Source organism: Oculina patagonica, chromosome 4, assembly GCF_052425735.1.
Source record: "Oculina patagonica isolate OP01 chromosome 4, crgOcupat, whole genome shotgun sequence".
NCBI lineage: Eukaryota > Metazoa > Cnidaria > Anthozoa > Scleractinia > Oculinidae > Oculina > Oculina patagonica.
This window is the reverse complement of record NC_135761.1, coordinates 55,891,829-55,917,566: the sequence shown is the minus strand read 5'-3', so window position 1 is coordinate 55,917,566 and position 25,738 is coordinate 55,891,829. Positions and strand designations below refer to the sequence as shown.

Genomic DNA, 25,738 nt, shown 5'->3' with positions numbered 1-25,738 from the left:
ACATGTATACAGTTCTGAGACAAAAACACTTTTGACTATCATTTTTATTGTTCATCACTAAATTTTCTTCTGCATACCTGCTCAAAAGCGAGCATCTTGAATTATTTCTTTGTTTACATTTAGGATAAGGGACTTAACTGACAGCCAAAATGGTACAAAACAAACAAAACCAGACAAAATACCCACTAAATGCAGTGAAAATAGTGGGGTTTTTCTGTCTGTCTGTTTGTTCACAAAAAATATCACAGACGAGTACTATCCATCCGAGTATTTTTCCTGGAAGGCCAGCCACTATGGGTTGTTATAGTTCACCACTAAATTTTCTCCGATTCTGATTGGTTTAAATTGAACACGTGACGCGATAGTGCCCGTCCGCCGGAGGGCACTATCAGCCCATAGTGCCCTCCCGTGAAAAATGCCCGGATCGATAGTGCCCGCCCGTGACTGTTTTTTGTAAACAAGCTGCCTGCAGACAAAAAAACCCAACCAAATTCACTGCATTTAAGGTGGCTCGTACCAGTTTTTCTTGCGTGGGAAGTCTGGTGACTAGCGCGCGCGTCACGCTTCATACCCACGAGTCACGCACGAGATTTAAAAAGGAAAACAAACATGGCGGCCCAGCGCAAGGTTGCTTTTCTTCAATTTAAGAAAAAATTCCGCGTTCAACTGAAGCTGTTTCAACAAGAACATTTTAAGTAAACTTTATTTTCGTCATTTAAAATGTTTTCGGATCTCACTGCCCGAGTTACAAAAGGCAAATTCGCATGTGCTACGATCGATCTTGTCGGAGATCGTGAGACAATTCCACTTTTGTCGTTTTAACTTATTTGAGCTCTCTGTCAAACACATGATTATTCAGACAAAGAAATACTTAAAAGTAAGACTTAAGAGGCACAACTGTTGCCAACTGAAACTGGCTAAATCCCATGAAATCCTGAGCCGAATAGTTTCGCAGACAAAGCGAGGGAAAGTCCACGCGTGTTGGGCGCGTATGTGCCCGCAAAGATCAGCGGTAGTCAGAACTGAGCATGAGTAAATACCAAACTTTTAAAATCGAAATTTTGAAGTGCATGGAAACGCGCGTGGGAATTATTGAATTCGCGAAGGCTTTAGCAAGAAAACTAACCCGATGACCCCTACTTTTTATTGCCCTAATATTTTTCTTTTTTGTAAAGGAAACTTCAGAAAAAATCTAAAAAAATTCTACGAAAGGAATTTTTAATTACTTGCAAATTGCCCTTTTTTGCATTTGCAGAAAATCCGCTTCGTAGAAATTTTTTAAAATAATTATACAGTTTCTTTTTCAGATGCCAAAAGTTATGACGAGAAAAAAAATGGGGGTCATCGAGTTAGTTTTCAAGATATAAGCACCGGAAGCTGAAAAAGGGTCCGAAAAATCATTGGCTATCGTTGCCATGGTAACCTCTGATGACGTAATTATTGGTGTTTTGGATCAAAAACACAATGGGTAATGTAATCATACAAAAATTTTCTTACGATCTTTAATTAATTTTTTGGCCATTTTCTTCCAAACGTCGCACAGTTAAAAACCTGAAAACTGGTGCGAGCCACCTTAATGGGTTTCTCGTTTGGTTTTGTTTCGTTTGTTAAATTTCGGCTTTCAGTTGAGTTTTTTATCCTCAAAAGTAAAAATAATTCACGATGCTTGTTTTTGTATGTGCACGGAGAAGAAAATTTAGTGGTGAACAATAAAGACAATAGAGTGTTTCTGTCTCGGAACTATCGGTCTGATAGTTGCCCCTTGGAACATCAAATTTCCGCGGGGCATCTATCAGCCGATAGTTCCTCGACAGAAACACTCTATTGTTAAAATAGTGTCTCTCCGTGAATGAACACTATCGCATCATGTGATCAATTTGAACCAGTCAGAATTGCAGAAAATTTAGTAGTGAACTATAATTGCATATATTAAATAGTATATTGTACATGCTATTCTTTATGCACAATATTTAATAAATCCACAAAGACTAGGCAGTTTTTCTATTTTATAATTAAGATTAGTGTACATGTATGTTATTTGGAGATGCTAGAACCATAGTGCTATTTACAGTCTGAATTCAAATAATGTAGTGGCATCCTCCAGCATTTTTGTATTGCTCTTGTCTTGGTTATTTGCTGGCACTTACCTTGATTTGTGGTTAAATGAGTAATAGGTTGACCATTAACCTCCAAAATGACGTCTCCAGCAAAAACCTGAAGACAGAACAGTAGATGTCTAAATATCAATCTGCCTCCCGCTCATTATAACGGTTTTTAAAAATAAATGTACAATTGCATATCTACACATATTTGCTCATTTATCGATGCTTGAAAATAATATTGTACATTGTCCATAAAATTTACTATATTAAGCTAAAATTATCGCATTTTTACGGGTAAGCAGTCCCTAAAATGCATCCATAAAAGGTACAATTCTGTAAACTTGTACAGTACTATCCCAGCCTTTCAATACAATATAATGTAATTAGAGTAAAGACAATTTGCCAGTAAGAAAAACTTGCAACTATTAAAAGGAATTATAGGAAAATTATGGGAATAAGTATATGGCAAGCATTTTAGTCTTCTTTGGTTTGTTAGTGCTGTGTAACAAGGTGCAATAATAGGCTTTGTGGTTTCCAAAACGGATGAAATTTAAAACATTTCTTAACTTGCAGTATACTCATGTTAGAAATTTTATGAATTTTTCACAAGCTTTAACTTTCGAAAATATAACATTAATATTTCTCTTATCAGTTTTAAAATTACAGCAGCAGCACATGTACATGAATCAAGTGTTTGTTTTGCATAAATAACCATTATTTACATTTTCTACAACTATTACATGCAGTGATTAATTTTCTCCCAATCTGAAACAAAACAAATCAGTTTCGAACAAACATTTTTTGCTTGAAGCTGTCAAAAATACCACGTGCTAAGCTTGTGTCTAACAAGAAATCCAGGTTCAATTTTAAGTTTTTTTTGGGACGAAGGCAAACAAACTAAATTTAATAAGATAAGGACGGAGCGAAGCAATAATCTATGCCACATGGAGGATTGTTGCATGCAAGGAAACCATATGCAAGCGCACATTTCGCCGCAAAACAAGATTTCAATTATGCAAACTGTCAACTTCCTACCATTTCAAGCAAGAGTTGTGTTCGTTTCAACCAATGTATTTATTACTTTTTTTGTTTGCCCATTCAGACAGGGCGGGTTGGAAGGTTTAGTTGCCCGGCAGGATAGTAATTGCCGCGGGCATTTTCTATTTTCAATCGAAAATCACAATAAAGACACGAAACGCCGGTGAGAAATTTCAACCACAACTGCAAAAAATAAGAACCGGACCAAACGGTTTAAAAACCATTCGCTAATTTCCCAACTGTAAATTAAACACAACCTTATTTATTGAACTAAGTGGACAGAATGTGACTAGGTTTACATATGAAAGCTGTTTTTATGTGCAAAAATAAATAAGCTTTGGGTTAAGTATTGAGTTTTACATACAATTGAGCAACGATTTTAAATATCCCAATTAAGTTCAAGCATATTTACTAAATTCTTCCCTAAATGTTCCCAAATTAAGAAAAAGCCATCTTAAACTACTGTCGCAATAGTATGTATAAGGTTAATAAATTGCATAAACGACCTCGCAACGATTAGTTAGGGACGAACATAAAGGTCTCTATCTTTGACACGAAGAGCCGTGTAAACAGCCTATATCACTTGAACAACAGATTATAGGTCCACAGACTACAATCTAAGTAAGCCAATATGGAAGACTTCGTTCGATGAAATAAAATAAATAGACTTAATGGCAAGGTTTGGTATTTTAATAACAAAAAGCCGAGTAAAAACAAAATAAACCACGGGCTTTATTTTCGCGTCGAAACGAATTTGCCACGTTGAATTGAAGTCCGACAGTAGGAAATGCTCGCGAGACGAGAAAAATTTTCAGGTCCGCAAATATTACCACGAAGAAATGGCTTTCCTATAAGCAACATGCAGTAATTAACTGTGCTATGCTGTTTAAAAATCCTTGATATAATAAGCGTAAATTGAAGTTCAGGTAGAATCAAAATGAACACACTTCACCTTTCCCGTTAGTTGTGCCGAGCCATTTTGAACCAAAGCACAGACCATAGGAGGTAGATGAGTATCCACTCCACCGATAACACTAAACCCAAATCCACCAAGAGGATGCCTTTCAAGCTCTACATATCTATCATGAGCCATTACTCGACTCCTTCATGCACAGTCGGCAAATTCATTTCTTCTGCGAGGTTGTTACTCGGCCATAAGGATCACCCGCCGGTGTGTCGACACTTCGGACATAAACCGAATATCGCACGAATGTTCACGAACGTTATCGGGATGCTTTTGGCTGGCTGGTCGGATACCCGGTCGGAAAATATTGACGGCTCTCGAAAAGAATGTCTGACAACAGCCCTGATAGCGGGAATGTATTGCTTCTATGTCGCTTGATTTCACGGTGTCTGTTACAAATATTCTGCTTGTTTCGAAATTAATTCCTCCTATAAACATTCATCATCCCAATTTCCGGAAATGCGTCACGACATTGACGTATTTGGTTTCCCAAGGAATACTTGATTAAAAACACAGATTATTTGCGTCTGTTTATTCAAAACTTATCCATATTAATAAAGGATAAATGTTAAAATACTGGGAAGGAAATTTTTAGCCAAAATTCAAGTCGTCAATTCCTCCAAAAGGCGGGCACCGGAAGTGGAGAGGTGATACCGGAAATATAAACCAAACCTGTCATGATCCGGTTCGTACGTCATCACGTGACATTCACAGGACACTGATCACACAACGACACAACATAACCTTATTGCGACTTGCAGAAAGAAGATCTTTCGAACGTTCGGCTTTACCATGCTGGAGAAGACGTATTGGGAGCAGTTTTTAGACACGGTGGAGCCTCATTTGCCCGAATATCTTCACTGGAACGAAATATGTGTAAGCTGTGCTTATTTGTGAAGTAATTTATGTCTGACAAACGTGGCTATTTTGAATGATTCTGTGAACCGGTGTATTTGCCGTTACATAACAACTTTACTCTTACCTCAAAGCTGTAGTTCAGAAACAACATGTAATTTCAAAGTGTTAAACTAAGTTATGTGCGTTGCTTGAATTGTGATGCTTTTTTGTTTCTCTCCAGTGGTCGTTTGTGTATTACCTAGCTGAGGCGAGGCGGCACATTCATCGATGGTGCCGTGGAATGGAGGCCTGGGAGGTAAACTATAATTTCCCGTAGTTTTATTAGATAATTAAGCTCACATGTAAGTCTCTCATGCATTTTCTGGTTGATGTGTAATGTTGTTCAGATGTCCTTAGATTTCTCATTCTAGAATTTTATTTGAAATTATTAGGTCTTGTTGCTCGCATGAATTTTTATCCCTGAAATAACACATTCTGTTCCAAATGGCCAAAGGTCATTCTTAGTTATCATTTAACTCTACAGGTTTTTTTGCTAGCTCATGCAATTGGATCAGATCTTTTTATAGCTCTTGGTAAATGTGTTGGGAGCATACATGTATTTATAATGCATTTATTTCATTCAATTTTTTATGAAGGCTTGTGGCCATATTATTTTGACAGGGCTGTTTTGCATGAAAAATTGAACTTATATCTCTCATATGTGCAATATGGGCCCGCATGAAAACTCTCAACAGAGTAATCTCTTCACACATGTACCAATATGAGGTTTATTACAGTACTGCAAGCTAGTAGATATAATTAACTATTGCTGGTTTGCAGCTGACATCACAGCAGCCATGTTGGATGACAGGAACAAAGCGTTCTCCTTTGGGAACTAAACTTTTTTATGATGCAAATTCCGCAAAAACATGTTTTATTGTTTTGTCATCCCACATGGCCGCCTTGTGACGTGGTTGCAAACCAAGAATACTGGAACTGTGGTGGTTATTGTACTTGGAAATTAAAACTGCCTTGTTGATACAATATGTTGATACAGTCAAAGCCTTCTTAACGGACACTCTCGTAAGCGGACAGCTCTACTTACGGCCACCTTGTTTGAAACCCCGTTTTAACTCCCATACAAACTCTGTATTTTTGCATTCTTGTAAGCGGACATTCCAGTAAGCGGCCGCAGACACTTTCAGAGATTACGACTTAGACTTTTTCTTTGTTTTTAAGCTCCTGTAAGCAGAAACCCCAAAGAAAATCCTATTAACAACCTCTGGATCTTGTGTTTATCAATAAACTTCACATCCACGTTCGTCTCGATGACTTTAAAGTAACTACAGTACCATATTTCAGTGCTTGTTTTGTCCAAATCCAGGTCCGTCCGGTTATTGTTAGCAGGGCAGGCTCCCTTTAAGCGGCCATTTATCCCCTACACCTGTAGTGGCTGCTTATGAGAACCCTTCTCGTAAGCGGACACTTTTTTCGCGTCCCGAGGGTGTCTGCTTACGACAACTTCGACTGTAGCGAATGACTGAGGGAGACCAAGTACAGTATGTCCAATGTGTGTTACCAGAAAATATCCACAAAACTACCCCCTCTCAAGGTAAAAGCATGGGAACCAGATTATAGCAGAGGAGCTGTATTTTACATTTTTTTACTATTACCACCCTCTCAAATAAGCCCCCCCCCCCCTGACAAGTGATGATGCCCTACTGGGATTGCTGTACAGGCCCCCATCCCATCTGTTTCAAACCTTTTCATGCTACAATTTTGAAAGGTCTGCATTTTGCTGACAGTATTTCAACACAAGTCTTATACACCCTTTTAATAAGTCGAGGGGCCATGAATTTTTATTTTTCTGCAAATGACGTCATTAATAAAATATTCAAAAAGACACCTTGGCTTATTACAATGGTAGATACTTCATTTAAATATGTTGAGGCGCAGATGAATATTTCATTAACAACGTCATTCGCGGAAAGTTAAATATTCAAAATGGTGTCTCGACTTATTAAAATGGGGTCTGTCCATTTCATGAGTTCGAGTTCGAGTTACAATTTCGAGTTGAGTTCGATTTCGAGTTAGAATTTTGAGTTCGAGTTAAAATATCGAGTTCAAGTTGCTTGCGATTAGCTCCACTCTGGTTTGCTTGCGGTTAGCTCCACTCCTATTTGCTTGTGGTTAGTTCCAAGTGCTCCTATTTGCTTGTGGTTAGCTTTCATTTGGTGATAAGGGCGATACTATGCGTGAACAACTGGGAAATGTTACCCCATAACTCGAACTCGAAATTTCTAACTCAAACTCGAAATATTTAACTCGAACTCGAAATTTCTAACTCGAACTCGAAATTTCTAACTCGAACTTGAAATTTCTAACTAGAACTCATAAATTCGATACACTCATTAAAATGGTGTATAGTTTGTCATTTTCCATTATCCTCCATGCCACTGTTTCAATACCATGTCACTTGGTATTAATCACATGGTACTTCTCTTTATACAGATTGTTGTCAACACTGTGACCTACTGCTTCTATGTCTGGCTTGTAACAGAAATTCTACGCTGGGTGATTGGATGGGCATTCTTTCGTGAACAAAGTAGGTATACCATAATGATTCGATTTAGCGCCCGGGGCGCTTATTTACTTTTGGCACCTTAAAGGAGGGCGCTTATTCGAGACAGGGCGCTTATTCAGGAGAGGGCACTTATTTAATTTTTTGTGAAACAACCAAATGTTCAAAACAAAACTTAAATATATTTTAAAATAACTAGCAATAACAAAAACTGTAACTTACAGTAACAAATTGTTGAAAGTTCAGTTACTTTTACAAGAATTGTTCATTTTAGCAGTAAGTACAGTTGAACCCCAGTAACTCGAACTCTGAACGGAAACAAAAAACAGTTCGAGTTAGCGGGGTTTTCGAGTTAACCGAGTAAAAATGACTGAAAAGTTGGTGCAAGGGAAATGGAAGTTAGTTCGAGTTAGCGGGGTTGTTCGAGTTATCCGAGTTCGAGTTACCGGGGTTCTACTGTATATACATGTACGGCACGGTGAATGTTCATGAGTTTATCTTTCCGACGTCGACGACTTCAGTAGGGTCAGTTAGCCACAATAGAAGCGCTTTTAAGAATAGGGACGCGTATAAGAAAGGGAGCGCTTATAAGAATGGGGGCACTTATTGGAATAGGGGCGCTTATTAACAAAAACACATTTGAAGGGGGCGCTTATTCAGAAGGGGGCGCTTAATCGAATCATTACGGTAATAAAATTAAGTCTGCCCCACTCAGTAATATAAAATGTAAAAAAAAAGTAGATACATGGGCATTTCTGCAGTAATTAGGTCAAGAATGATGTACATGTACATTAGAAATTTTGTATCTCTTAAGTCATTCAGAGTGTTTTACTTACGTTGGTAGACCCACATTAAACATTAACAGAAGAATCCCGATTTCTTGAACCTCCAAATTAAATAATAATAATAATAGTAATTATTGTTTTGACAAATCAGGAGTTTGAGAAATCAGGGGTGAAATTGACTGAGTGAAACAAATCCAAGGGACACAAGGGAGGGGGAGCAGGGATGGTGCAGTGGTGAGAGCCCTTGCCTCCTGCCAATGAGGCAAAGGTTTGATTCCTGGACCCAGTGTCATATATGTGGGTGGAGTTTGTTGTTGGTTCTTGTCTTTGTACCAAGGGGTTTTTCCTTTGTTTTCCATTTTTCCTCCCTCTACGAAAAAGAACACTTCTAAAATCCAATTGGATCAAAAATCCGAGGGCCACAGGTTTTTCAGTCGCAAGACTGTTACATGCAGCCCTTGTTAAACAAAGTCAATTTTTTTTTATCTTTTTATTTTTTGTTATTTTACAATTTTTGGTTCATGTAACTGGGAGGTTCCAGAATTTGAGGGTTCAAGATAAATTATCAGGAAATATCTTCTATTTTTTTCTCTAAAATTTTACATTTATTCAGGTCTCATAGAAAGAATAAAGAAAGGATTTTTTAAACTGTTAAGAAGGATGCCGTACTTGAAAACCAAGGTGAGAATATCGTGTCTTAGTCAATTAAGTCCAAACCTGAAATTAAAATAAATATGGTATTAATGTTTCATCCAGGCAATAACCCCATAGTTGCCGATTTCTTTTATCATTATCACCTGCATGTACAGGAAAAATGGGTATTGATCACTTAAGCCTTGTAGCAGAGGCCCCTGAGCATTTTGGAATGTGGGAGGGGGGAGGGGTAGCTAAGACTGTCCCAAAAATACTCGGCAGGTTTTTATTTAAAGCAAATTTTTCTCGTTCTAGCAACCTTTTTGTTTTCTGATCATTTCCTAGATGAAAGATTTCCTTAAATTCTCCGATTGTTGTTCGAAGGCCATGCGAACATTTCTGATCATTTCTCAAACTATTCCGAAGATGAACAAAGTTTACCGAAAACTTTCAAGAAAGTTTTGAATACCTTATTGACATTACTTATTTTCGCGGGAACTTTATTTCGCGAAAATGGAACGGGCATATTTCGCGGGACTTAAATCTCGGGATTTGGCCAAAAAAGTATGATTAAAGGAACTAATTTTCACGAAAATTGTTAAATAATGTTCTACATTAATTAAAAAACAGTAAGTTGATTTTAGTTTTCCACAGCAATTGTTTTTAATGACACTGAACAAAACCATATAACAAAACGAACTTAAAACAGTTTGACATGTTCCTTTGTAACAAAGTAGAGCCTTTTTGATGACTATACCAAGATAATAATGTAATAAACTGACAGCAACGTTGATAAGTCATAACAAATTATATAGAAGGGTATTAAAGTTCGCGTCATTATTTTTCGCGAGAACCTTTTTTCGCGGGTCTTTAATTTTGTGATTTTCAAAAAAATCGCAAAAATTAAGTCCCGCAAAAATAAGTAACAATAAAGTATGTTGAACTCACTCACGACACGGAATATCTTGCCAAACCAATTTTAGGCTGCGCTCGTGATATTTTTGGCACCAAAATGGGGGGGGGGGGGGAGGCTACAGCCCCCCTGCCCCCCTGCTCTTCTGCCTGTGTGTAGTGATAAAATTAATAATGATAATGATTAGTTTTTCTTGATTTCTACTCAACAAATCTGTACTCCAGTTATACTGTAGCTTATTTCCATGATACAAAAAGAATAATATGGAAAAAGTGTTGATACATTTAACTGCATTTTGTGCCAAATGGCGATATCAATACACCCTGCGAGCAGAGCCCTTTCTTTTCCAGTGATATACGGAAAGGGCTCTGCAAGAATCGTGTCAAATCTTTGTTGAGCATGCGTGAGGTTTATGCGATGCTTAAGCATTTAGCTTGCGTGAGGACCACTTAATCTAAGCATGTGCGCTGAATGGCGTGTCAGATCGTACATGGCAGTGTGAACAAAGTGTTTGTTTTACAAGTTCTTTTCTTCAAAGAGCGTCTGAGGTCCATCAGTAAAAACATGCGAAGCACCACTTGAGGTTGTATTAGTGGCTTAATGGTAGAGATGGCGATTCAAACCATGCATTTTCTTCTTGGTTTGGGAAAAAAACGAGATCTTAAATGATCCACAAGCTGCACGCGCGCACAAACAGTAGCAGATGGCGAGAGCAATCGTCAGCTCTAGTCCTTTTGAGAGCGTACTGTGGGCTTCGTCTTGGCCATCAGTTTTTCCAAACTTTCAGGGGCTGCGACGACTTCAAAGAAATGACCTGATTTATGCAGAGCCTCTTTCTACTTCCCAAATCTCAACCAAAGGGAAGTTAAAAGAGGCTCTGCTTGCAGGGTGATATAGATATCTAGATAGAATAACTAATGGTTGCTTTTTCAATCTTCTGGCAGATAGCCAATGAGATGCAACAAACACTGGATGAAATGGGAAGGGTTGCCTTTCCAGCAAGACCTGGGGAAACCTTCCATATGACAGTAAGTTATTCTGCTTATTAATGCCTTGAATGCCGCAATCAGGAGTGAGTTGCATGTGTAGTTTGCATGTAGTAAGTGTAAGAAATTTTTATAATTGATTCTATTTAGTTTAAACTCAGTGATCAATTCTGTAGCATTTTTCATTTGTTTGTCGAGTACTCATTTACCACTTAATTTCATTTTCAGCTACCAGCAAAAGGAATGAGTGAGGTTTGTACCATACTGTATTTCAAGCATTTATAAAATGAACTGTTGTTGCCAAGCTCCTTTAGAACCATAGTTTGTAATGTTATTTTTTGGGGGGGCTCATCTTATACAAGCACACTAAGTGCTTTGCATTCCTTTTTTTAACTGAACTATTTCTCACATTATTTGAGTTATGATTCATCCAATCGGAAGATTAACTGTCCACTTTCATCATTTTATCCAATGTTCAGAGTGAAAAAATTAATGTTGTTTGTTTCAAGCAAAATTTTCACTCCGATGAAGGTGCACAGGGGCCACTAAAAATAAGTGAAGGCGAAACTTCAGATCGAATGAATAATAACTCGAATAAACTCTGAATATTCCAATCGCTACAGACAAAGTGTATTAATTTATTTCTCACACGTGTATGCTTTATTTATCTTCTATAGAAAGAACTAATGAAGGAAATAGATGATTATTTAAAATTGGGTAAGTTCATTTTTTCAAATTATGAATAATTATATAAAATCATATATTTGAACTGCGGTGAAGAATAAACTTAAATAAGCAGTTGCGAAAAGAATGAGGCTTGACGGGACCCTGACCTCTGACCTCTGCGATACTGGTGCAACACTGTGTTCATGACTGCAAGAATCTTCTCTTCGTTTTTTTTTTTTTTTTTTCAATTTTTCGATCAAGTCAAGTTTGTTCAACATTGTACATGCAGAAGGAAGTGTGAACATTCTGTTGATATACTGTACATTAACTAGAGGTTTCATCAATATTATTGATACACAGATTGACTTTACTTTATTGCCAGGTGATGTGAAATGGCAGGAAGGACGTGTTTCTGGAGCAATTTACAATGGAGGAAAAGAACTAACTGATGTACTTACTAAGGTGAGGAGGGAAGTGGTTTTTAGAAGCCCAGCTGCACAGGCGTGTCTCTTTGAATGCTAATTTCTTCGCCAACTGACAAGATTGTGAATTTTATCTATTATGGTAGTGTAACCCAACAGAGTTGTACAGGTTGTTACTTGGCCAAGTAATGATAGTTTCACTGAGTTTTGATAAATTTGCAATTTGCAGGTGTATGCCAAGTATACATGGGCAAATCCTCTTCATGTTGACATCTTCCCTGATGGTAAATATATTTCAGACATATTGATGATCCTATTGCTAGACCTTTCAGATGTGACATGCAAATTGTTTTTAGTACTCTTTCAATTATTTAATAGCACATTGTGGACTCAAGAACTCTAACTTGAATGTTGTTAATAAATCATGTCATATTTCTATACATGTGTAAGAAACCATGCAAACATCACCTCTCCAAACTAATGTCTAAAAATATTCTTCATGGCAATTTTAAGAATCATGGACAATCCGTTTTTATTAGTAGGGAGAAACTAAGTTTAACCCAATTTTAACCCCTTTTCAAACTTCTAGGGAAATCCTTACCCCTTGTACATATCTGACAGTTAACCTACAACAGCAGCAACATTCATTTTGGATGGCTGTAATATCATTGCAAATCACCATATTCTCAGAACTTCCCTTAACTTGAAGTATGTGATAGACTGGCACAGACTGATTTGTCACATTTCTAAACACCAGGAAGAGAGATGAGAGTTGGTTGCATTTTCTTTGGCAATTTTCAGTTTTTATTATTTTTTAGTACCATGCAGTATTTGGAACTTTGTTTTTATTATTGAGGGTTGAAATCTCGCAGTTGAGGAATTTTTGAGTGAATTCAAGTTGTTTTGGAAATGTGATGAAACATGAAAGTAAAGGTTTTAACTCCTTGCAAAAAGTACACAGTGCATTATAATTATTAATTAAAATAAATTTGATTTCTGACAGTGCGGAAGATGGAAGCAGAAGTTGTTCAGATGTGTGTTAATATGTTCAGAGGAGGAAAGGATGCTTGTGGAACTGTGAGTATTATGCAATAAATTCTAATTGTTAGATCGGAAGACATAAGGGGACAATTCTTCGCAATTTGCAGCTTGAAAACTGCTTTGAATTGAACGGACAAGTTTCAAGGACTTGTCTATCAAAATTAAGGTTGGCTTACAAGAGGGGACAAATCTATATAATTTATTAGTGCTCCCATGCAAACTCGTCATGGGAATTGTCACAGGTAATTAATAATTCATGGGAATTGCCCCTTCATGTGTGCTGTCCTTTCTCTAAGACTCAAACATCCACCACTCAACATTTGTTACATTAAATTAGCCTGAATATATCATTTCCAAAAATTGTAAATTGTAAACTACAGTCACCTCTCTCTTAATGGACACCTCTAAGACGGACACCTGGTGATGGTCCCTGCCGTTTTTGTGGGGGCAAAGCCGCCACATTGTTATCGACTGCGGGATTTATTTATTTATTTATTTATTTGTGTGTGGGTTTGCTTGTGTCACGTGGTCTTCTGCGAGAGAGCCTGGGGATGAGTCGGCGGTGCGTGTCGAGTAGGCCATATTGGATTTTGGCGTGTCGTACGTTTCGTGTGGTTTCTTTGATTTTACTGAGCTGTTCTTGAAGTTGCTCGTCATTACAGCAGCTGGGGAAGTCATACTAGCCAAAATTTCGTTTGGCTGGAAGTCTGTGCAGGTTGCACATCAATTCAAGAGGAGCTTTTACGCTTACGCAAGCCAATATTGAAAGCCGCAGAAACAGCACAATTTAATACATTTGTACTTGAATCAGTCTATATGGCTATATGTTCTGATATATGTAAATTATTCTGCAATGCATACCTACGGAGCGATATAATAAACAAACCATTTTAGTGCTACTGGTTAAAAAAGAAAAAAAAAAGGAAAAAAGAAAAAAATTGTCCCCTCTGGGATTCGAACTCGGGCCTCTGGCGACCTCTCGTTCCCCAGTCAGATGCCTACCCAACTGCGCTACTCTTACATTCTTAATGACGTAAGGGCGAAAATATCGTATATCAATGTAATAGACATTCCGCTGTTTATCTGTTATCATGTGCATCAAAGAAATGTTTGAATCACCTGCTGCTTATAAATTTTCAAGGAATGAATTTGCAAAAAATCACAAAGATTATTTGCCGCAATAAATAGCAGCCTTAAGGTAATTGAATGTACTAAATGAATTCACAAAAAACAAGAATCAAATTTGAAATTATCAAGCCCCCACACGTACGCATCGCGGACCGATTTTTCAATCATTTTACTGTAACAAAACTCTCTGTAAGACGGACACCTCTCTAAGACGGACAACGGACACTTTGAAACCGCCAACGGACACGCACAAGAAGTTATTTTTTTAGTGAATAATACTTCGAAACTTATGTCAACATATAGCATAGTAAGTCAGCGCCTTTAGAATACCAAACTTACCAAAAGCAGTCCGCTATAACGTATTACTTCACAGCTTAAGTATATGGCACCAAAGAGATAGTTTTCTACTTACAGTATTACCGTTTGTAATGAACAAACAAGTCAAATTTCTGATATTAATTTTGTTCCACTTAATAGGTTTTGCTAAAGTAAGCCACTCGAAACAGACGTGTATTCGTTGTGCATAGCCGTTTGGCTTTATCTTCTTAAAATTTCTGGTGTCACGTTACCTCGACTCTCTATAAGGCTGACACCTCTCTAAGACGGACAGTTGGGGCCGGTCCCGACGGTGTCCGTCTTAGAAAGAGTTGACTGTACAAGTTAACAATCGTAACTGTAAGACAGCTCTGTAAAAACATTGAGACAACTGTCACTCATAAGTACATGCCCCTGACCATCTTGTGCTGGCTTACCACAGCTATGTACTGTGTTATGGTAATCAGTACCGGTAATTAAAATGACCTTGTTTTCTCAATACTTGCAGATGACAACAGGAGGCACAGAGAGTATATTAATGGCTTGTAAGGCATACCGTGAGTGGGCTCGTGAGCGTGGCATTACAAAACCAGAGATGTGAGTGTGCTTATTGCATTGTACCAAAGCTTGTGAATGTGCCTGTTAAAGTTTTTTTTTTTTTTTTTTTTTTAGATAAAGCAGTTTATTGATTAACACTGACTTACAATACATTACAATACATAGCTTACTTACAATTACAATACACTACAATACATAGCTTACTTACAGAGAATAATTTACGTTACTCAAAGGGCATGCAGAAACTAAATAGAAAAGAATATATTACAGAGAACAGGAAACCTGGGTGCCTACTTTTGTTGTTGTTATTGTATCTATTATTTCTATATGTGTTTATTTTTATATATACTTATTTCTATAGTTATTGTTACGGATTACAACTGTATCTGTTTCTTAGATTTATGCATCTCTATCTGAATTTTACTTTCAAGAACGGCCATGAAAGCTTCCCTGTTAAAGTTCATTAATTAAATAATAATAATTATTTTTAATCTTGTATATATTCTTTTTTTCTCAGTGTGGCACCCATCAGTATACATGCAGCTTTTGATAAGGTAATTTTTAGCCGCTGCCAAAATTGCTCATAATCTCTTTCTCTTGAAAACATTTTAAGCCAACAGAATAAAAGGACAACAAAAGAAAGCTTTCAAAAGTTTATAAAGGGATGTTGTCTTTGTGTACCTGTATGTACCTGTACTTGTAAATGTGGGAATTGACTTTTTGTGTTATGACTAAAATGGGTTCACAAAAGATTGTAAAGAAAACATTCAATTTTGTAAAATAATCACTAAAATATGTCTCCTTTGTTTGTTTGTTCTGCTATTTTAAATTATATCTCTGTGTTATTTTTAACACTTATTACTCAGCTAAACCAAGTCAAGTTTTCAGGCGCATGTTATTCGTGTGTTGGGATTGTCCTGATAAGGATTGGTCCGATACTCTAAAAAATATTTGATAACACATAACATACAATGTACTATTCTATCTTCTTGCCAGGCCGCTCACTATTTCAACATCAAATTAGTACATGTTCCTGTTGATGAGAATACAAGAAAATGTAATATCAAGGTAATTATGTGTTAATTTATTAAGTCTTTGCAGAGGTCAAAAGTCTGTCATTTTGTGTGTTTGATTTACCTGTCTGTACATGTATGTCATATCACAGAATTTTACCCCAGGCCTTGTGCTTTCAAATTTTCCTAGGATGCCTTCTCCAAGTCTCAGTTTCTTTTACAAGGCCAAGAGAGTCTCAGGCTCGCAGAAAAGATACATGTATTCAGTCTGGCCCTCTGGCAAAGTCTTAAACTTACCATTTAGCGCCCCTTATAGTTATCCTTCGCAGGTTACCCCTTCCCTTGACTCTCCCCCATTCCACCATGGTATTCTTGCCAGACCCAACAGTTTAACAGCATCTGTTTACACTCCATGGCGGGGGGGGAAATGCAAAGGCCATAGCCTGGCTTGAGCTTGGTCCTGTTAATCCAGAGACTAGTACATTCTGACGTATAACTACATGTATTTAAGAATACAATTTAATTTATTTTCTTTTTTGTGTGTTCTGTTCAGGCAATGAGAAGAGCTATCACAAGGAATACCATCCTAGTAAGTGCAATTCACTTGGTTTACATGTACATGGTATTTTCAGGTATCTTTTTGTTTGTTTTTTACCTTGTTGAAACAGCACCCACCAGTTCCATGATATGTTTTACTTCTTTCACTGCCTTTCAGTTTTTACATCCTCTAAGTTTTATTTTTGTTTCCAGCTTTGTGGCTCTGCACCCCAGTTTCCTCATGGTGTCATTGATCCAATTGAAGATATGGCCAAGCTTGCCAAGAAGTACAATCTTGGACTTCATGTCGACTCCTGTCTTGGTGGATTTCTGGTACCCTTCATGAAGAAAGCAGGGTAAGTAACAATGGAAGGGGGAGGAACAGAACAGGGAGAAGGGATAAATCAAGGCAAAAAAATATAGGCAGGAGGGAGAAATTGGCTCGAAAAATAGGTAGGAAGAAGGTTTACACTCTTGTCCCTCCCCCCTCACAAATGACAATGGGCACACCAATGTTTTTGTTGACTTTCTCCCAGTGGTTTCCTACATGTAAGTGAAGCTAAAGCTTGGAACTTGTGGACAGCAGTTGTAACAGCATCACAAGGCTTATGTATTCAAATCCAACTTAAGTATTAGATTTTGAAATGAGCTGTTAACCGAGCCTTGTCACATAACTTTGTTAACCCTTAGAAAATAGCTGTAGTACAAAATGGGTGCCATGAAAAAGATTATGATAAAATAGTTGTAAGGTTGTCAAAGTAAGGTCACATGTTGTTCCAGAAAATTTCCATACCCCTCCAGTGGATGGTTTTCTGGTTTGCTCTCCTCCCCCCCCCCCCCCACCCCCCAAAAAACCCTCCATAAATTCCAGTTAAGCTTCATACATTCATTTAAAAATTTGGGCATTTGAGACCCCCCTCCTCGGTCCTTGGAATTTAATGACCTTCTATTGGGTTGGTATGGATATTCTCAGGAACTACACATTGATTTTTACTGAGAATAGGTAAGAGAAAAAGTTACAAAATGTCAAGCTTTGCTTAATGTACATTTTTTTGTCCACGCAGATCTTAATTTTTTAAACTTTCAAACTACCATAAAATGTCACATTGATTGATCGTTAAATTTTGTTCTTTGCTCTTTGCAGGTTTGACATTCCTCCATTTGATTTTGCAGTAGATGGTGTTACCAGTATATCCTGCGATACCCACAAGGTTTGCTATGTTTGTTCTTGTTTTGCACAAGACTAACAAATAGTTTTCAGACTTGAACAGTTTTTAGGCTAACTGACTTTCTTCAGAGTACATGTACATGCAGTTTTTAGTAAAAGATACCAGTACTTTTGATTATTAGATGTTTTTTTTTATTATGCCACCAGCCAAATGCTTAACCTTTTAGGTTATGGGTAGCAAATATGAAAATACCTCCTCCTCAAAAGTGACTTACATTGGAATAATAGTAATTGCTGATGGTCTCCTGCAACTTCATGCACCTTACTCAATGGGCTTTTGGGATGGAACTGGTAATCTAACTGATCATACAAAAGTTCTGCACAACAGTACTGTCGAACAGCTTTCTTTGTTTGGTTTTAAAAGTTAGGGCTATATTTAGTTGAGTTCGTTCTGAAACATGATTTCAACATTGAAACAACACATTGAACCAATGTTCGCTGTATATTTAAATTCAAGCCTTGTAACTGTGTGTTGATATACATAAATTATGAAGCTGTTGATCTTTACAAACATCCTGATTTTAATGAACTTTAAACATCGAAGTTAATCTGTCTCTTTTTCAGTATGGATATTCACCAAAGGGATCTTCAGTTATAATGTACAGCGACAAGCATCTTAGGCATTTTCAAGTAAGTAATGAAAGCTACAAATTATTTCATTTCAATGCATAGATAAACCCTGTAACTACTGAGAGATGTTACTAGAGCCTGTACATACATACATACATACAAATTTTATTAACCCATCCCTGATGAGGCTTTTCAGAGTTAAATAAATACATATACTTAAACCTATAAATACATATTGTAAATAAACTATGAATATAATAAAAATCAAAATTAATTACCGTAAAGTTCCGTGTATAAGCCGCACCCGTAGATAAGCCGCACCCCCGATTTGGAAGCTCAAATTTTGGAAAAAAAAATATACAGACCATAAAGTTTAAGTTCAAGTGAAGTTCTATTGGTAAACAATCAAGCGCAAACAAGCAGTGAAGCACCGTTTCGAAACACTGACACGGTGGTTGTTGCAATGTTTAATATAAATTAAGCCTTACGAAAGCTAAATTTCACTTGTCATACCTCCTTTTTAGTTTGAGTTCACAATATCTTAAACTTGGATGCTCTCTTGATATCATTTTTTCGAGATTATCACTTCTAAACACTCCTGAAACACTTGTAATTCGTTCGAATCGTTCGCGAACGATGAATGCTTAGTAGCCAAGCTCTGAATTGTAGAGAGGAGTCTGGGCATTAAAAACAAACATGGCGGCATTTTCTTCGAAAGAAACCACGTTTTTATTTCAAGATTCTTGGAAACTGCTACCCGCAACAGGATAAAAACTTCATGCAGAATAAGAGTTTGTTAATCCAGCAGATTTATTTGCTGTGAAGGTCAATAAAAAACCGAAGCGGTCGGCCATTTGCCTTGTGAGTATTTGCGTTTATGTTGGTGCCTTCTCGCACGCGGCGGAAAGACATGATTCAAAGTGACTGGCAGGCTTCACTGCAAACAGCTTTGCAGAGGAACTAAAAGGTAGTGAAAAACAACAAAGTTTTCAGGTTGTTATATGTTTATTCAATGACGTCTTAAGAAGTTTTTTATGAATATTAATTAGGCCTTTGAGAACTCCAACCAGAGATGTTTCCGTAGATAAGCCGCACCCCCGATTTTTTACTTGAATTTAGAGGAAAAAGGTGCGGCTTGTACACGGAACTTTACGGTAACCTAAGAATTCCGTTAAAAGTAGACGCTTTAAGAATTGTTTAAATTCTCTCTGGGATTGGCAAAGTTTAAGTTCGGGTGTCAGAGAGTTCCAAAGACTAACAACCTGATAGTAAAAGGTTTTCTGTCCACTAGCAGATCTGAATAGTGGGATATCAAGAGCTTGTGCGTTTCTAGTAGAGTGCTTTGACACGTCGGAGCGTTTAATGAACTGCTCAGTCAAGTAACCTGGGGCACTCCCTGTCATGCACTTAAAGCACATGATTGCTTGACGAGCCTATGGTAACATCGTAAATGTACCTAGAGAACATTGCAACCAATGTTTTAAAACATATATTGAAAAAAAACTATGGCAATTAGTAAAGAATTTGCCACATTGCTTATTTCAAAAAATCAGCTACAAATTGTAGTTTCTATAATTTAAGCAAATTTTGTTTTTGTCAGTTCTTTGTAGCACCTGATTGGCAAGGAGGAATCTATGCCTGTCCCACAATGCCTGGCAGTCGACCAGGTGCAGTCATTGCATCAACATGGGCAGCATTGATGTACTTTGGAGAATCAGGTTTGGGATTACTGATGCTTGTGACTTTTTTGTAGTGTCTTGAACAAACTTACGAACCATTAACCAGAATGCCAAGTGACAGAAGATGTAGTTTTTGATCACAGACTCCCAACAAACTGTCTTTACCATAATAATAGGAATACAGTCATTTCCCACCCTGCATCACTTATGTTATTACAGACCTCGTTATTACGGACACCCCATATTACAGACAGGAGTGCAAGTCCCAGCGAATAAGCATTACTGAAAGTATCTCCTGCTATAACAGACATTCTCTATTACGGACACCAAGTTTGGTCCCAAATGTGTCTGTTATAGTGAGAGTTGACTGTACTTGTATCTGATAACTAACAACATTTAGTAGAAACTCAGCTGTGTTCTATTGAAAATCCGAGAATCTGATTGGTTCTCCCACTGTTTTCTATTCGCTGATAGAAAACAGTCGCGCGCGCGCGTAGTTCTTTAAGTAGTAAATTTTCTTGATTTTTTGTCTTCAAAGTGCACAATATTGTAGGTTTTGGACTGCAATCTTTTAGAGTTTCTACTAAAACAATTAGACTACTCGCCCTTGTTTTCTATGAGCGATAGTCAACTTGGCTGCGCCTCGTTGAATATTTGCTCATAGAAAACTCGGGCTCGTAGTCTAATTGTTAAGTAGATGCAGGTTTTTAATGTGTTTATATGTTTTTGTTTTCTTTTGTTTTCAGGTTATGTCGACAGTACAAGGAAAATTGTTCAGACTAGAATGAAAATAGAGGAAGGGTGAGAGTGACTTGAAATATGTTATTGAACAACTGTACGCTTCATAGAACATGTACATACATGTACATGGCACCCAATGAAATATTTGTATTTTATGTACAGCACAAGAACTGATCATACAGATTTAATATGGTACTGGTGGATTAAATGTGCCTACATGTGGTCAAGTGACTGAATGTTTGGAACGATTTGATTCTTGGTTTTCATATTACGTCATAAAATTCTGAAATCAAAATTCACTAGGCCTGCTAAATTTTTGTTGTCATTAGGCGAAAGATAAACTAAAAATAAATATTTTTGCAAATTTCCAGATCGATAGTGTCATTCGTTTTTAAAACAGAGCATTTTGAATATTTGAGTTCTCCGTCGTATGTGACATCAAGCTGAGTGCCGTGACAAAGCTGTTTTGTTTGAAAAAAGGCCTTTCCATTTTGTGCAGAATGAACATTTTAGATATAATAAGTGGTGTTTATGCTGTTGTAAACAGAATTGAGTTCCAGATGGTTTCTCTGACATCACGGCGGCCATTACTGTGTCCCTCGGCAGGACACAGTGATGGCGGCTCCATACTAAACTTTACAAATTTGCGTGGAAAGGTTCGGAAAATAACTTGTGAATGGTACACCGCACAGACCCGAAACTTGGAGAAAGTGTTTATCTATTTATCATCTATAATATTTGAAATTCATAGCTTCTGTAGTTGAATGGTTTCGAATTTATTTTTTGATTGCGTGACAGTGAAAACCAGCAATACTGCTCTACAAAAGTACATGGGATAATGAACGTTTTTTTGGATCACAAAAAGAGTTTTAGAATTTAAACGTTTTGCAGAATTCAAATTCCTGAATAACAAGCTCACCTTCCTAGGCATGCAACTCTCTCCAGGCAAGCAAAATTAATTCAAGAACTGCTTGTCTGCATGGCTGGCTGGAATTCAACTTTTTTTAACTTGATGAATTATTGTTGTTAATTTTTTGGTAAGCTTTCTAATAACAGTTACTATTTTTGCCTTCATTCTACTGCAGCTTACGTAAGGTCAAAGGAATCTATGTACTTGGGAAACCTGAAGTGAGTGTTGTGGCATTTGGATCCAAGGACTTTGATATTTATCGTCTTGGAGATGCTCTCACCAAAAGAGGCTGGCACCTCAATTCTCTTCAGTTTCCTTCAAGGTTTGTCCCTGATTAATTTAAAGGTCCGCCTCTACCATTTTCGATGCCTCGAAATTATGAAAACTGTATGGTGAAGTCAAATGTTATTGCATTGCTGTAATTTGTGTTACAGGAAGTTAAGCAGTTTCCCAGTGATTCCTTTCCTTTATACACGCTCTGGTAAAATACCGTAAACAAAGGCATGGCTAGGGGGGTACTCCGGGATCCAAGTGATGGGGATGTGCGAAGGATTTTTTGGGGGTCGAAATTTTCGATTCAGGGATTTTTTTGGGTAGGAGAATTTGGCAGGTATTTTTTGGGGTGACTTGATTTAAATAGGGGATTTTTTGGGGTATTAAAATCAAACTAAAGTGCCTTGGTGCGGCCTTGGCAATTTAGGGGTAATTTGACTTGGGATTTTTTTGGCGTTTTTTTGGTCCAGGAATTTTTTTGGGTAATGTCGGGAGACTTAGGGATTTTTGGGTCCTGAGTTTTGCCTCCATTCGATCATCCCCGTCACTTTGATCCCAGAGTACCCCCCTAGGTGGCTGACTAGGGTACTTCAAGTACCAGCTTGATATTCAGTGCTTCAGGTATTACAGAGAAGTGACCTTTTTATGGTGCCTTGGAATGACTAGTAATAAGAGATTGAAGTTTCAGAAGTACTAGGGCAAAAGATTACCTTTGTTGGTGTCCAGGTTGAAAAAGCACCTTATTTACACATCAGAGTGCTGAATTACGACTGTAATACCATTGGGATGAAAAGGTCAAACAGCCAAAAAGAACTTTTCGACTTCCTTCTGTTGCTGTTTTTAAAATAGTGAAGTTGATGAAGGACCAGTTATTCCAATTTGAATTTTCTTGTTTTTGTTTTTTCCGCAGTATTCACATCTGTGTGACTTACCTGAACACTCAAGAAGGCGTGGCTGACCTTTTTGTGAAGGATGTCAGTGATTGTACTGCTGAGCTTTTGACAGATGGTTCAGCCAAGACAAGTGGCATGGTGAGAGATTCACTAAAACATTTATTTTCTTAGATTCTGATGTTCAACTCAGCTTCTTCTCTTTCCCCGGGGGGAGGGAAAGAGGAATGCCAATTCGTTTTCTTGTTGGCCACCAGCACTTGCATTAAACAAGAACATAGCACAAGTAACATGCCCAAAACTTGGACTCCAGATCCAGTCTGTGGCACTTATGTTCATCAACATAACCCAGTGCTGTCTATCGGCAAAGCACGCAGTCTGATTGGCTACACTGGTGCCGTCTATTGATTGATATTGCCTATAGAGAGCTCTTTGAGCACGTGTGCAGTTTTTTACTGAATGTTATCGATCAAATCAAAACCTTCAATAAATCAACTCTAGTGATTTGATAAACCTAGTGGGCTCACCCTTGGTTTCTATAATTTTTTATGTTTAGCTCAGGGCTTTGCCCAATAATCAGCCAAAAGAAACTTCGAGTTAATTAATTAGGCCACTGACCCTGTCATCTTGTTAATAATACACAAAGTAAATCTGTTGAAAAATTGCTGATTGACATTTTGTTGTTTGTACTGCAGGGTGCCATCTATGGCATGTCCCAAAGTATTCCAGACCGATCCATAGTGTCCGAGTTAGCCTGTGGATTCCTCGACTGCATGTACACAATTGGTAACCAGCCAGCCGAGGAGAATGGAGACCTCAAGAACTAAAAAATAGTATTTATCATTCTGAATCATGTTGAAATTGTTTGGAGAGGTCATTGTTGTGTTATGGTCAGTAAGGGCCAGAGGTATTAGCATGGTAAACTGAAGGTTTTTTCTCTTGTTGTGTAAGTGAAATGCAAAGATGTAAGTTACAAATACATATCTTTGTGACTGTTTCTCGTCATGCCATAGAAGAATAGGTCACGTGTTTATATGTTTGTGTGACACGGTTTCACGCAACATAATTGAGTCACGAATTAGTGGTCACATTAGTATTAGGTAATAGTTTTGGCAGACAACAGTAAAGCAACATTCGTAGAGAAAAAAAAAACTGTTTACTTCCGAGGACAGTTTTTTTAAAAACACAAATAACTAATAACAAATAACTAAATTAATTGAAAAAAAAATACAGTTTGATTGCTAGTCATAGTTAATGTTTGCATGCAAATCTTGATTATTTAAAAAGAATGTAGCTCATGCTAAGTAACTATTTCTTAGCAAAAGCCAAGCTCGTGTACGGTTGTCTTAATCCAGTGGATAAACCTGTATTTAACAAGTAAACTTTATTATTAATTCTGCTACCAAACTTGTGCAATTTACCGAACTGAAAAAGGTGGTGGCTGTACATTTTACCACTATATCATGCGAACCTGTCATGGCCAAGATAGCACGTTGAAAGCCATGTTTTTGCGAAATTCATCCCGGCACTAACAAATGGTCATTTTGGGTTTGAATTTTTTTAGAGCTTTTCTATGCTTTTGCACGCTACGAATTATGGGTAAATGTTCCAGTCACCATCTGTTTGGGGTGCGGTGGATTAATTTGTTTTTCCTGCTTGATAGAGGTTACCCACTGGAGAAAGTCATCTGGTCTCAATTTATATATTGTACTTTTTTTCACTATATACTTGAAATTTAATTTTTTTTGTTATGGGAATACAACAAAGTAACTAAAGTTATCATACACGTTATTTTATTTTATGGCTCATATGTCTTCCTTGTGTACCCAGGCGGGCCCAGGGTATCTATTACGCATGCGTTGGAAGGCAACATGGGTGCAAAGAAATATACGATGTTGATTACAAACATAAGCAGAGTATTTACTATTTTTGTTTTGTTTGTTGGTTACAGAAGAAATCTTGTATTTTACATCCGTACAAAAAATATTTGAATTTTTTTAAGAGTAGATGGATTTTTTGGGGAGGGGGTGAGAGGTTAATTTGCTAGAGTAATATATATATATATACTTTTTAGTGTGTTTAGAATCCATCAAGAATTTGTGCGTAATGCCATTGGTCAAAACTAGTCACATGGTTCATTTTGGTACGGAAACACGTGCGTGGCTATTGCTGTTCACGTGCTCTGATCCAATGAAAATCGTCGACAGTTTCAGTCAATGCGTTACGTTCATGGTCACGGTTAGTCGCTCGTGTGCGTCTTTTATATGCATGATACACCATGTTGCAAAACGACGTCCGTGCAGAACAAATTCTTGAACGATTCAAACAGCGATTAAAATATGCTGAAGCTCTATGATATCGTCCTCGATGTTCGTCAGTTGCTAACGAAACTTGGTTTCTCTTTCAACTGTACTTTTCCTTTGGGGGGAAGGGGGTATGGACCTTTTGCAACAAGTGCACACAGGGTACATAAGCCACTGTGCTAGATAATTTTTAAAAGAATGCAGCAGCCTCCAATACAAAGTGAGGTCGACCAGTCAAGCTTTGGATTCTTCTGTGCTTTCAGAAGCTCTAGTGTTGATTTTGTACCGTTTAACTCTTTGTTGCATAAGGCCCATTTATCACGTAAAACGCGCTCTACTATGGATTTACTACTATTGATCTGCTTGAATCATTAAAAAACAAAAGCTTTTAATGGCTGCGAAAATTTGTTGTTGCTTTTGCACTTGTTAACGTTATGTTTGTTACGTCACGCTATTTGTCACATGATCACTCAGCCGCTGGTGTGCTTGCCCTGGCTGTATCCATTTATATTTATAATCCAAACAGTAACTTCAATTTTAATAAGACAGTTGCATTTTAACTCTGAGATACACAGAATACTGTAAACCTTCATCTGCTCTTTTTAGTGCATTCTCTTGCAGACTC

The 25,738-nt window shown here is 37.4% G+C and overlaps 2 protein-coding genes across 3 annotated transcripts in view; one reads left to right on the top strand and one right to left on the bottom strand.

The window, feature by feature from the left end:
• LOC144650741 (PH and SEC7 domain-containing protein 1-like) overlaps positions 1–4,603 on the bottom strand; it is a 28,456-nt gene extending 23,853 nt beyond the window's left edge. Inside the window, exons 1-2 of one of the 2 annotated variants that reach the window (XM_078510489.1) lie at positions 4,093–4,603; positions 2,148–2,214 (exon numbers count right to left, since the gene is read on the bottom strand). In XM_078510489.1, coding sequence (XP_078366615.1) covers positions 2,148–2,214; positions 4,093–4,233 — 208 coding nt within the window. In that variant the 5' untranslated portion in view covers positions 4,234–4,603. The remainder of the gene's footprint in view (positions 1–2,147; positions 2,215–4,092) is intronic. The other variant, XM_078510490.1, reaches the window with a different exon arrangement.
• Positions 4,604–4,758: 155 nt separating this feature from the next.
• LOC144650747 (sphingosine-1-phosphate lyase 1-like) lies at positions 4,759–25,517 on the top strand. The gene is made up of 22 exons (XM_078510497.1): positions 4,759–4,980; positions 5,183–5,257; positions 7,453–7,546; positions 8,921–8,988; positions 10,798–10,881; positions 11,068–11,091; positions 11,517–11,556; positions 11,888–11,967; positions 12,157–12,211; positions 12,931–13,004; positions 14,920–15,008; positions 15,487–15,523; positions 15,966–16,037; positions 16,536–16,571; positions 16,733–16,875; positions 17,664–17,730; positions 18,312–18,377; positions 19,918–20,035; positions 20,743–20,797; positions 21,823–21,969; positions 22,831–22,951; positions 23,506–25,517. Exons 1-22 carry the CDS (start codon positions 4,897–4,899, stop codon positions 23,635–23,637), a joined length of 1,761 nt encoding a protein of 586 aa, XP_078366623.1. The 5' UTR covers positions 4,759–4,896; the 3' UTR covers positions 23,638–25,517.
• Positions 25,518–25,738: the final 221 nt, after the last annotated feature.